General features: G+C 31.8%; 1 protein-coding gene across 1 annotated transcript; it reads right to left on the bottom strand.

Annotated features, from left to right (window-relative positions):
• Positions 1 to 1,498: 1,498 nt before the first annotated feature.
• LOC137393433 (cytochrome c oxidase assembly protein ctaG-like) lies at positions 1,499 to 13,193 on the bottom strand. Its single transcript, XM_068079984.1, has 5 exons — positions 13,079 to 13,193; positions 10,697 to 10,948; positions 4,296 to 4,454; positions 2,758 to 2,883; positions 1,499 to 2,133 (listed from the first exon to the last, which is right to left on the bottom strand). Exons 1-5 carry the CDS (start codon positions 13,163 to 13,165, stop codon positions 1,933 to 1,935), a joined length of 825 nt encoding a protein of 274 aa, XP_067936085.1. The 5' UTR covers positions 13,166 to 13,193; the 3' UTR covers positions 1,499 to 1,932.
• Between the last annotated feature and the right edge of the window lie 118 nt (positions 13,194 to 13,311).

The raw sequence follows: 13,311 nt of genomic DNA, 5'->3' as shown, positions 1-13,311 counted from the left end.
TCTGTCCCTCGGTGTTTCCATTTTCGGTCTTAACTTTTATTAAACCAAGCTTTTCAAGTGTTTTGTTGCGATTTTCGTTAAAATTAATCTGTCTATTTGTGTATAATCCGATCAGATGGGTAAGTTTTAAGATAATACCGACGGTTTACAAAGACTTGGTAACATATTTAAATAGGTTTAAATGTGTTTTGTATCGTTATTATACTTTAGGGACTTAACATAGCGATGCTTAAATTTGTTGATGAAATTTCTTGACGAGGTTTCGTTTCATTGTTGATGAATAATTTTCGTAAGTTGTGTGCACATGCATTTATCATAAAAACTCCCACACTTTGCTCCGCTCGTTTGGTCGTGGGAAAATGGTATCGATTCATTGTAATGAGAATATTTAATCTGAGTTTTTCACAATATTTAAATCTAGGATATTCAGATGAGCTACATAGGATTGGCATAAAACACACAATCTCTACCATAGTAGTGTCTGTCTGTTCGAAGCGATGGTTGGAGGTTGGGAAAAAAGATTGCATCATACAGGATTCGAACCTGCATCATTAGGCTTTGTTACCAGGCATGCTACCATTTGAGCCAAGCATTCTTATTCACATACTTATTCTCTGTACGTTATCGGCACACTTGACAATATCTCATGGCACGCTAGACTGGGTACTAGCATGTATAGTATGCACATGTATAGCTTGTATACGGCAGGAATAAAGTACGCCTGGAGTTTATATTAGACTGTAAAATGAGCATAATATTCATATCACATGCACAATATAAACGGCTAATACACAGATATATTACGCGTGTCCAATTTTAATATATATTTAGTGCTTGTTCATAAACCTAACATAGATGTGACAAACAATGCAATAGACATATCATTTGTGAGGAAAAAAGAAAGACTACGCTTCTATGTGTACATTGTATACGACATACCAAAAAAGAATATTAAAATGCAGCCAGTATGCAAACTAGCTAAATAATAATTCCAATTGGTCTCATTGGATATCAAGCACAGCCACGCTACTTGTGTCAGCACATGGATGGTTAGTATTGATGTAAGCAATGAGCTTACAACTACTTGAAACACCCCCACTTGGCACGTTCTCTTCTGACTTGAATTGTACTACACTCAATACGACTTGCCATGTATGCTGTACTACACTCAATACGACTTGCCATGTATGCTGTACTACACTCAATACGACTTGCCATGTATGCTGTACTACACGCAATACGACTTGCCATGTATGCTGTACTACACGCAATACGACTTGCCATGTATGCTGTACTACACTCAATACGACTTGCCATGTATGCTGTACTACACTCAATACGACTTGCCATGTATGCTGTACAGTGTTGGTAACTTCACGCATTCATCATTCTAACTGATTGACCAACACAGATCAATATCATTGATACATTTGCTTCTTGATAGTCTGAAAATATAGTACTTATTCCTTTTTACGTTTATTTACACAGGCAAGCCTCCTCATGACTAAGAGATCAATTTTATTATATTGACGCTAATAATTACTATTAATACAGGTATTAATGTAACGCTTCCTGTATGCAAATTAAGAGTTGCGGTTCAACTGCACTTAGGAGGAAACAATTCTTAAATCACATGCTTGAATGAACTGCAAAACAATATAAAAGTGATAGTACAAATCAATTATACAAATACAGGTTTTACAGGCATGAACTTTTAAAATTTTTACAACCAATTTCCAACAAATCAACAAAATGGTAAACTACAACATTTAAAATCTGACACGTCATATCGAATCAGCATAACAACATGTCATATGAGTTCAACATTGAAACCTGTTCACTACTACAAGTATTTGACATGATTGACCATGTCTACAGAGCTGCTACCAAAATGAGAGCCTACCTATAAGAATATAACACCTGTAAAAGGTGTCATTGTCCGTGTGGCTTGACGGGGAAGCCTGGCAGAGGTAGACTCATACCATCTTTGGCTTCAAAGAATGTGTAAGATAAAACTATTTCATTAATCTTTTCTAGCTTGGGATCCTGCGTGTACTCGGGATCTATGTAGAAAAAGACTGGCATATCCACTTGCTCATGAGGGTTTAATATTTGCTCCTCAAAGCAGAAACACTACAAAAGTTCATTGTTACTACGGTTACAATGTCAACAACGCTGCATAACAGTTCGTTATACAGTTGTTGAAACTCGGCCTAATGAGCGTTTTACTAGCCCTACAACCAACAGAAACATCGAGAAACTTAAAAAAGGGCTCAAGTAATTTAGAATAAGGTCCAACTACACTATATGCCTATCTTAGCTAACACACACGCGCGCACACACACTCACCACATACACACATCCTCGCACGCGCGCACACACATATTAGTTTTTACGAATAAATACTCTCCATAATGCTAATAGGTAAGAAAAAGTCACTCGTCAAGAGTGCTATCGAAGGAAAATAAAGGTATATAATTCTATATTCTCTATACATTAGGTGATAAACTACCTATTAAAAAGCTAAACAGAAATGTGTATAACCCTATTTCATTTTTACAACATGACAATGGGTAGTAAAAAGAAACTTTCTTACCGGTAAACAAAGAATAGAGGATAAACCTTTTAAACTCAACATGAAAATAAGGAGTTGTTAAAGTACTACACTATAAAGCTCAAGGTACAGTTTATTTTGCTTGCTTTGCAAAACTCTTGTATAAAATTATTGGAAACTTCTTCATGACAGCTTCAACTCACCTGTATTTTATTAAAATACTGGGCAGCATCAAAAGGTATCACATTATAGGTGGAAATTCCTATAATAGGTTTATCTGTAGGATTTCTAGCTGTGTAGAAAGCTAACGCTGTCTCTCCTGGTAAGACCTAGACAGGAACGATATGAAATAAAAAATTTAACAAATAACTGAAGAGAAACTTGCACTGAACACTGTTGCTTGATTGAAACCTCTCAAGGCAGTAGTACAAAACTTATTACTTGATGAAACCTCTCAAGGCAGTAGTACAGAACTTATTACTTGATGAAACCTCTCAAGGCAGTAGTACAGAACTTATTACTTGATGAAACCTCTCAAGGCAGTAGTACAGAACTTATTACTTGATGAAACCTCTCAAGGCAGTAGTACAGAACTTATTACTTGATGAAAGATCAAATCACTGACGAGTCTCAACCATTCCAACAACTACTGCAACTTACTGTAATACCCGATGATAACTTATGAAAGGCAAAGTTTCTCAAGTTGTATGTACACAGGTACACCTACAATATGGTATGTGATATACAGTATATATATACACTTACACATCAACTTTAATCACAAGCTGATATTTATTAATAGATTTACACACTTGTATAGCATTAATTACACTAGCAGTAAAGGGGAATGTATATGATCATTCTGTTGTTTTATATTGCTTTAGTTTGAAGAACTGTGGATATGAACCTAAACTTTATTTTCAGTCAGTTTATTTTGGATTTGTCTACTTCTGACTTGTTTTTGTGCCCATTTGTCTGAGGGAAATAAAAAACTTCACTAGCTGTTCCTGCATAAATCTGTTAGAGTTTATTTGTCTATTTATTCTCTGCTAAATCAAAGCAATCCTAGACATTCTTCTGCCATACCTCTCTATCATTTGTCACAATGGTGAAACATTTTTTTTGCAGAATAAAAACTGACTACCAGATCTTTCAGGCTATTGATGAATCTATATCATTCATTTGTGGTACAGTAACAAATGTAAACATCAGGCAAGGAATAAGTAGTGGCTTAAAACAATGAAATTAGTTGTTTTATCTCACCTAATCACATATTTCAAATAAAAAGGCATTATTGCCAACACTATTGTAATATTGAGAGAATAAATGAATTCTAAGATTTTTTCGACATATTACAGTACACCTTTTCAGTCACATTTATAGTGATGTGAGCAGCGCAAAAAAGTTTACGATCAACACAGTGAGGCTTTTTATTAGTAGGAAAAATGGGTCAGGTGACCTACTTGCATCCTGCTCTAATAAGTGAACAATATTGTATAGGCCGCTGGTTAACAAGTATTATGTTGTGGTAGTAAATTATTTCATAGGAACCCAGCTATTCTGAAAGCTGATAAAAGAAATTGGCTTTCAATAGTATTAAATCGTATCACTAGCCATTTAGTGGAACTCCTGAAAACAGTTATGATTTTTTTACAGTTTATTATTATGGATCTATTTCACCACCATAGAAAGATATCCATAAGATATTTGAAAGCATAAAGAAGACAACTTATCAACCAACCTTAATTTCATGTTGCTGTGGTTGAAAGTTCCATTGCATACTGGAAGCAACATCAGCATTGAATTTTACAGTAAGTTCTCGATCATCGACAACTTCAAGGTCAGCAATTTTGCCACTGTTGTCATGGGATGCTTTAGTTTGGCCACCTAAACCAGTTGCCTGTGCATGTAAATAAAAGAAAACTTTCGAGAGTGCTTTTAACACAGCAGCTTTGAATAGAATAGTTAAAGGGAAAAATATGTTGTTGCCTAAAGTCATTCAAATTATAAAAAGTTTCAGCAGCACAATGAGAGGTTATTTGTCTCCAATTTATTGCAAAGTAAACTTGCAACAGATTGTAGCTGTATGATACAAAATAAATAAATTTGAAAAAACACACTAACCACAAAAATTATGCATTTTGATTGCTCAAATCTAAAGCTTTCACAAAACTCCTGTGGAATAACCCTTAAAATTTCCTTCTAGCAAATTGACAATTAAATAGTAGTCAAGGTTATGTTGGTAGATAATTGCAGTACTCTCCTTCAAAACATGTCAACTCGGTACAAAAGGGACGGCGCTGGTCTGTCAACATCCTACCATAATATTAGTAGTTTCACACTGTCTGCCTAGCCTCTGTTGTCACCTGGCAACAATATCTTTAAAAAAATGAACAGTCAATGACTTGGTGACACTATATTTTTATTGAATGTTAAAATATATACATATATATATATCTATTTATTTATATATATATATATACATATACAGCCTTTGTGCAAAGCTCATCACTATTGTGATTTGAGCACTCTGGTGCCAGCACATTGACTTTCTTAAAGTCTGCGAGGCAACTTAGTTGTTTTGTGGCAGGAAGTCAACTCTCATGGGTAATGGGATTTGTGTCCCTTGCCTAAGCTCTGAGCTGCACGGATGAGGCTTCAATAGCCGAAACAGAACTGTCTGTAGCATGAGTATATGCTCCCTCACTTCAGTTTGGTTGAGCACTCTGTGAGAGGTGCGGCACTATTAGCCTTTGTGCAAAGCTCATCACTTTTGTGATTTGAGCACTCTGGTGCCAGCACATTGCCTTTCTTAAAGTCTGCGAGGCAACTTAGTTGTTTCGTGGCAGGAAGTCAACTCTCATAGGTAATGGGATTTGTGTCCCTTGCCTAAGCTCTGAGCTGCACTGATGAGGCCTCAATAGCTGAAACAGTACTGTCTGTAGCATGAGTATATATACATATATATATATATACATATATATATATATATATATACACATATACATGTATACATATACATGTATACATATACATGTATAAATCAATAAAACAGACTATAACTTTAGATAAAACACTTTACTACTATTAGTTTCATGCTTGGCAAGAGCAATCTTCAGATAAAATGTTAGCACCAGTTTTGGTTACTTATATACAGCTAGAACTATTAGAATTACTAAAACTTCATAGCTGGAAGATTATGGATTCATAGAAGCATTAGGTTTTTAAATTGGACAGTAGAAACTTGTTAGCATGTTTGCAGTTGCTGACGAGTTCAGTGTGTTTGTTCAATGAACCAAGGTGTGGCCTGTATATAATATAAAATTTTTCTTGTAGACACCAGGGACAGTTTTTAGAGCCATTGGCCAGCGGTATGGACTGCTCCAGTATTCTCCAGTTAATGGAATAGTTAGTGTTTGAATCCTTCAACCGCCATATGTGCTTGCTGAGTTCAGTGGCAGTTCTTTTATTTCGTTGTGTAAATGACCCTTCATGATTGTTATAGCGCGTTTTAAATGAAGTTTATGTTAAGCCAATGTAGTTAGCTTCACCGTCGGGGGAGGTGACAGTGGCTTGGTAAATTATAGCAGACTGCAAACATTTCCCTTGTAGTGGGCAGTTGGTTTTTACACGACAGTTGCAAGCATTTGCCTGTGAATCTTTCCTAGTAGATTCTTCGCCCTTCAAGGGTTTTAGGTTGCGCGAGTCGATGATGTTTTTTTATGTTTTTCATACAGCTGTAGCTGATTTTTAGAGTGTTCTTGTTGAATATGGTGTGCAATGGGTTCTCAGGATATTCTTCTCTGACGATTCTTAAGAATTGTCTGCCGATGTTGGTTGCGACATGTTTGCTGAATGGGGGGGGGGGGGGTTTACCAAGTAGTGTTACGCGCTCAGTTTTTCCTTTTAGTTTGAGGTGTTGCTATAGGAAAATATTAGAGTTTGTGGTTGTACTCACTATTCTTTAAAGGTGTTTGGTAGATTTTGGTCGATGACTCGAATGTATTGTGGTCAGAGGAGAGCGCGCAAAGCCTGCTGTTTATACCTCCTGGTAGGTTTTTGATGTTTCTAGGGTGGCTGGATTTTGAGCTCACATAAATTGGCAAGTTATTTGGCTTGTTGAAAGGCTTGTAATTGCCGTTGTTTAAATCCAGGGTAATGTCGAGGTAGTTCACAGACTTTCTGTTTGCATCAATAGTGATCCGCAGTCCATGGTTTTTGAATATCTTGCAGAGGTCTTTTTTAATGTTTTCTATTTGTCGTGAAGTGTCTTTGATTATCCCCATTATATATATATATACACGTATATATATACATGTATATATATATAAGAGAGAAGAGAGAGAGAGGAGAGAGAGGGAGGAGAGAGAGGGAGGAGAGAGAGGGAGAGAGAGAGAAGAGGAGAGAGGGAAGAGGAGAGAGAGACTAGCATTACTCCTACCATATCAATACTCTTAATGTACATGTACATACAATGACAACGATTAACAAGGTTTATGCCACTCATCATTTATAGCCAAGATCTCAGTCTACTACTACACACATTTAAGCTAAGTAATTTATAGCGACTAGCTTATGAACAAGCATGATCAAAGCCTATATCCCTGGCTAAGTTATACAAAACAAATTTTCTCAATTTGTATGTACACAGGAACATCTGCAATATAGTGTGTGATATACAGTATTTATATACTTGTACTTACTTATCAAATATAGTGTGTGATATACAGTATTTATATACTTGTACTTACTTATCAAATATAGTGTGTGATATACAGTATTTATATACTTGTACTTACTTATCAAATATAGTGTGTGATATACAGTATTTATATACTTGTACTTACTTATCAAATATAGTGTGTGATATACAGTATTTATATACTTGTACTTACTTATCAAATATAGTGTGTGATATACAGTATTTATATACTTGTACTTACTTATCAAATATAGTGCGTGATATGCAGTATTTATATACTTGTACTTACTTATCAAATATAGTGTGTGATATACAGTATTTATATACTTGTACTTACTTATCAAGTATAGTGTGTGATATACAGTATTTATATACTTGTACTTACTTATCAAATATAGTGTGTGATATACAGTATTTATATACTTGTACTTACTTATCAAATATAGTGTGTGATATACAGTATTTATATACTTGTACTTACTTATCAAATATAGTGTGTGATATACAGTATTTATATACTTGTACTTACTTATCAAATATAGTGCGTGATATACAGTATTTATATACACGCACTTACTTATCAAATATAGTGCGTGATATGCAGTATTTATATACATGTACTTACTTATCCAATATAGTGAGTGATATACAGTATTTATATACATGTACTTACATATCAAATATAGTGTGTGGTATACAGTATTTATATACATGTACTTACTTATCAAATATAATGAGTGATACACAGTATTTATATACATGTACTTACTTATCAAATATAGTGTGTGATATAACGTATTTATATACATGTACTCACATGTCAAATATAGTGTGTGATATACAGTATTTCTATACATGTACTTACATATCAAATATCGTATGTGATATACAGTATTTATATTTATGTACTTACATATCAAATATAGTGTGTAATATAACGTATTTATATACATGTACTTACATATCAAATATCGTATGTGATATACAGTATTTATATACATGTACTTACTTATCAAATATAATGAGTGATACACAGTATTTATATACATGTACTTACTTATCAAATATAGTGTGTGATATAACGTATTTATATACATGTACTCACATGTCAAATATAGTGTGTGATATACAGTATTTCTATACATGTACTTACATATCAAATATCGTATGTGATATACAGTATTTATATTTATGTACTTACATATCAAATATAGTGTGTAATATAACGTATTTATATACATGTACTTACATATCAAATATCGTATGTGATATACAGTATTTATATACATGTACTTACTTATCAAATATAATGAGTGATACACAGTATTTATATACATGTACTTACTTATCAAATATAGTGTGTGATATAACGTATTTATATACATGTACTCACATGTCAAATATAGTGTGTGATATACAGTATTTCTATACATGTACTTACATATCAAATATCGTATGTGATATACAGTATTTATATACATGTACTTACATGTCAAATATAGTGTGTGATATACAGTATTTATGTACATGTACTTACTTATCAACTCTAATCAAAAGCTGATACTTATGAATAGATTTACACACTTTCATAACATTCTTTTGGCATACTTTTATATCATATTATTGACTTCCAACAATAGTTGCTATTAGCTAAAACCTCTGTGAATCATCCAGAATAAAACCAACCAACTACTTTGCATAATGAATTGCCTTGAAGTTGTCCATTAATGTTGTACTTGAAAACTCATAGAGTATTCTTAAATGTGTAACACAAATAACGCAAATTAAAATGACAGTAGTCATTTTAATTTGCGTCATTTTAATAACTCGGTTTGTTTTGATAAAAGATTTAGTTGATTCTGATGATGACTTCAGGTAGAAAGTCATCAACAGAAACAATTGTTGAACAAATATTAAAATTAAACAATTTTATAATATAGGTTTAGACATACATTTAGTTAGCCAAATAGCAAAAAATCAGTAATACATGTACAGAGGTATGTTTCCTTTTTTTCAATATTAACAATGGTGAAAGAGAAGACAACTCTCAGTTTACTGTTCTATGACTAGAAATGAACAATTATTTACAATATAGTGTATATTACGGGTTCCAATCAAATTGACTCGAGTGGCGATTGTACTTTTGAGCTATCAAATATAGAAGTTCAATGCGTGTCCATGTTTTTTGTGGAACTTCTTGGAAATTCCAACATCGCATGGAATTACACCGTTTCTAGTGTTGTATCTGAAGTGGTGTAATTCAAAGGGACATTGAAATTTCCAAGAATTCTCCAAAAATATTCGTACGTATTGAACTTTTACATTTTACAACTTTAAATATATTTAGCATAGACCTATTTAGAAAAGTAAATTTGTTTATAGCTTGATGATAGATGTAAATACATTCACATGTCATTAAGCTGCTCAAACTTACTAAAAGTAAGCATGCTGAGTGTGCTGGCTGAAAACTTGAAATTGCATTTCTGATAAAAATTTAGAGCTCATCTTTATTTCTGTTCTATGATATTTATAATGTAAATATAATATATTAATAATGTAAATATAATATATTAATAATGTAAATATAATATATTAATAATGTAAATATAATATATTAATAATGTAAATATAATATATTAATAATGTAAATATAATATATTAATAATGTAAATATAATATATTAATAATGTAAATATAATATATTAATAATGTAAATATAATATATTAATAATGTAAATATAATATATTAATAATGTAAATATAATATATTAATAATGTAAATATAATATATTAATAATGTAAATATAATATATTAATAATGTAAATATAATATATTAATAATGTAAATATAATATATTAATAATGTAAATATAATATATTAATAATGTAAATATAATATATTAATAATGTAAATATAATATATTAATAATGTAAATATAATATATTAATAATGTAAATATAATATATTAATAATGTAAATATAATATATTAATAATGTAAATATAATATATTAATAATGTAAATATAATATATTAATAATGTAAATATAATATATTAATAATGTAAATATAATATATTAATAATGTAAATATAATATATTAATAATGTAAATATAATATATTAATAATGTAAATATAATATATTAATAATGTAAATATAATATATTAATAATGTAAATATAATATATTAATAATGTAAATATAATATATTAATAATGTAAATATAATATATTAATAATGTAAATATAATATATTAATAATGTAAATATAATATATTAATAATGTAAATATAATATATTAATAATGTAAATATAATATATTAATAATGTAAATATAATATATTAATAATGTAAATATAATATATTAATAATGTAAATATAATATATTAATAATGTAAATATACCTGCTCAGCCAGTTGGTCTGACAATTAACAAGACTTACAGCGCAGAACATGCGATACAGAGGCACGGCGGCATACGCGGTGCCCGCCATAGTGATTCCCATTGCTGCCACATACATCACTGTACTCGTGTGACTCCCTTTCCTTCTACCATGAGTCGGTTGACGAGCCCTCGTAGCATACTTCCTTGCAGAGCTCACTAACCAACTATGATGCGCTAAAGCTGAGCTCTTGAGGCAAGCAGGCCTATTGGTATAAACGCATGAGGATCTTGTTAAATATGTTTGTGAAACCTGAAAAATACAGCAACGTTTCTCATAGATCGATATTCATGCACTGATAGCTGCGTAAAATGGCCAACTAGATTTAAATAATAGTGGCTAACAACTTTCATTATATATCTGCATATTTTTTGACCTAAATGGGTAAAATAGACTCAAGACAAAGTATAAAAGACATAATATTACAGAAAAAAACAAGCTGAATTAGTAGGAAATTGCAGCAACATTGAGATAGCACAAACTAAAAACCAATTCTTTGTATTGCAAGCAAATAGTTGTGATTTTCAAATTTTACTGTGATGAATCCACCTACATATTGATTTGGAGCAAAAATTAGCAAATTCAAATGGCTCTTGAAAAAGATTCCAGAAAAAAATTATCTATTTATTGTATTCAGTAATCAACTGTACAAAAGGTTACAACTTCGAGCAGAGTTTGAAAAAGATCCGTAGAATAATTTAGGATTGATTGATAATACTGGTCAGCATGTCCAGACTATACTATTGTTTAATTGGGTTAACATCAAGCAGCATCATTACTGATATCGTTATGCCACTAGAAATGACATTCATGTGACTAAAGAAACATGCAGGATTTGCAGTCTCTGTAGCATATGGTGCATCAATTCATATTATCAAAGTGTATACCCTTCTGATTAAGCTTAGCTTTGGTTCCTTCTTGATGTACCCACTAATCTCAGTATTTGTGAATCTCAGACTTCCGTCTAAGTTGTTAGACTGTTTGATGCAAGTTTAGAGAAGTTTTTATGACACTTAGTTTTTTTAGAGTACATGTATTTGTATCCATGCTTAAAAATATTGTGCAACCAACTAAAACAACTTGTTATAATACGTCATATCTCTCGTTTGATGACCTGTTTGTTATACCTTTTAGCTTACTTTCTGCAATAGGCTATACAGTTTGGAAGCCAAAGTTTGGGATAGATATTGATCGATGTGTGTGATAGTTGTGTAAAAAATCTTTACTTTTGTTGACTTTCTTGAGACATTAGGGACTGACTTTTAGATCTAGCCAGATACTTGTCAACTTATCTAGGAATAAATGGCTAACAGATGATTTATAACGTTGCAATCCTTTCCTTGACAACAATGTGCCATTTATGGCTTCATTGAAAGGAGTAAAAAAAGAGAACCAGGTGTGCAACAATCAGATACTAGACTATCCATAAAGAAAAGAAATGGAAATATACAAAAACACAAAAATCTAATGCTCACGATTTTCATCTAGTATAAACTTTTACTTGATAAGCTGGTCTAGCTAAGTAACAAAATTTATACGAGAATAGTTTTATTACTGGAGAATTTTTTACGTATTGTTATTTTGAAATAATCAACTGCCTTATATAATTTTTTTACCTTTTTAATGTGATCAAAAAGGTCACTTGTTTCACATCTTTGAGACTAACTAATCTGCACATTAGAAAAATCAAGCCAAATAGAGGCAGGAATTTTTAATTATGCTCTAAAAGTCTCAATTATGTAAACAGCTACGTGTTTGCCTTATTATTAGTAGCTTATTATCTTCTGGTCAGGTTGTTCAGACTAACTGCAAAACGACACCTCTTGCGGGTTGTCGCTCACTCTGCGTCTTAAACCGATATCACCACGTTATTTGGCAATCCCTCCCATCATTAAGTGAGATACACTACACAGCCTTCCCTAAATGAGTGAAAATAAACTTTAAACTCTGCGCAGTCTTATAAAAACATTTTACAACAACAAACCTTTGCTTAGCGCTCAGACCAACCGGTCAAATTCTATGTTCCAGAATTATCGGCACGTTGAGCCACTCCTTTCCACGCATTTTGTACATTTAGCTGTGACATTTATGTTCTACTAACTACGATCCTTCGTAGCTTAATTATTCTCCACATCTATTTAGCCTTCTGCTTCTAACCTACTGTAACGGAGCTGTAATTTTACTAAATTAAAGATAATATGTCTAAATTAAATATAATATGCCTAAATTAAATATAATTGTACCTTCTAACTTCTATCCAGCCACCTAACTATCTGTACCCTTATAAGAGTTGCCTTCAATAGTAAAATTTACGCTCAAAATTAAATTCAAGTTATTTATGCTAAAACCTGATTCAATATATCATCAGCCAAAATATACTACCTGAAAAACAGCACGACTAGACTTTCGAATAGGAAGACTTCTTACAATCCTTTCAATGATTTTCGTACTAGCCCGGTTCATCATCATTTTCACATACTTAGCTGGTGATTATTTCTTTGCTTGTGAAAAGTCGTAAGGACCCCCTATCATTCAAAATTTTTCTAGTAGCATCACAAAGTTATCCTTGACCATGCACATCAATCGCGATTCGTATGACATCTTTATTCAAACTA

The sequence above is a fragment of the Watersipora subatra genome, chromosome 4 (assembly GCF_963576615.1).
Source record: "Watersipora subatra chromosome 4, tzWatSuba1.1, whole genome shotgun sequence".
In the NCBI taxonomy this organism is placed as follows: Eukaryota; Metazoa; Bryozoa; class Gymnolaemata; order Cheilostomatida; family Watersiporidae; genus Watersipora; species Watersipora subatra.
Note: the sequence above shows the minus strand (reverse complement) of the source record. Positions and strands in the feature narration are given on the sequence as shown.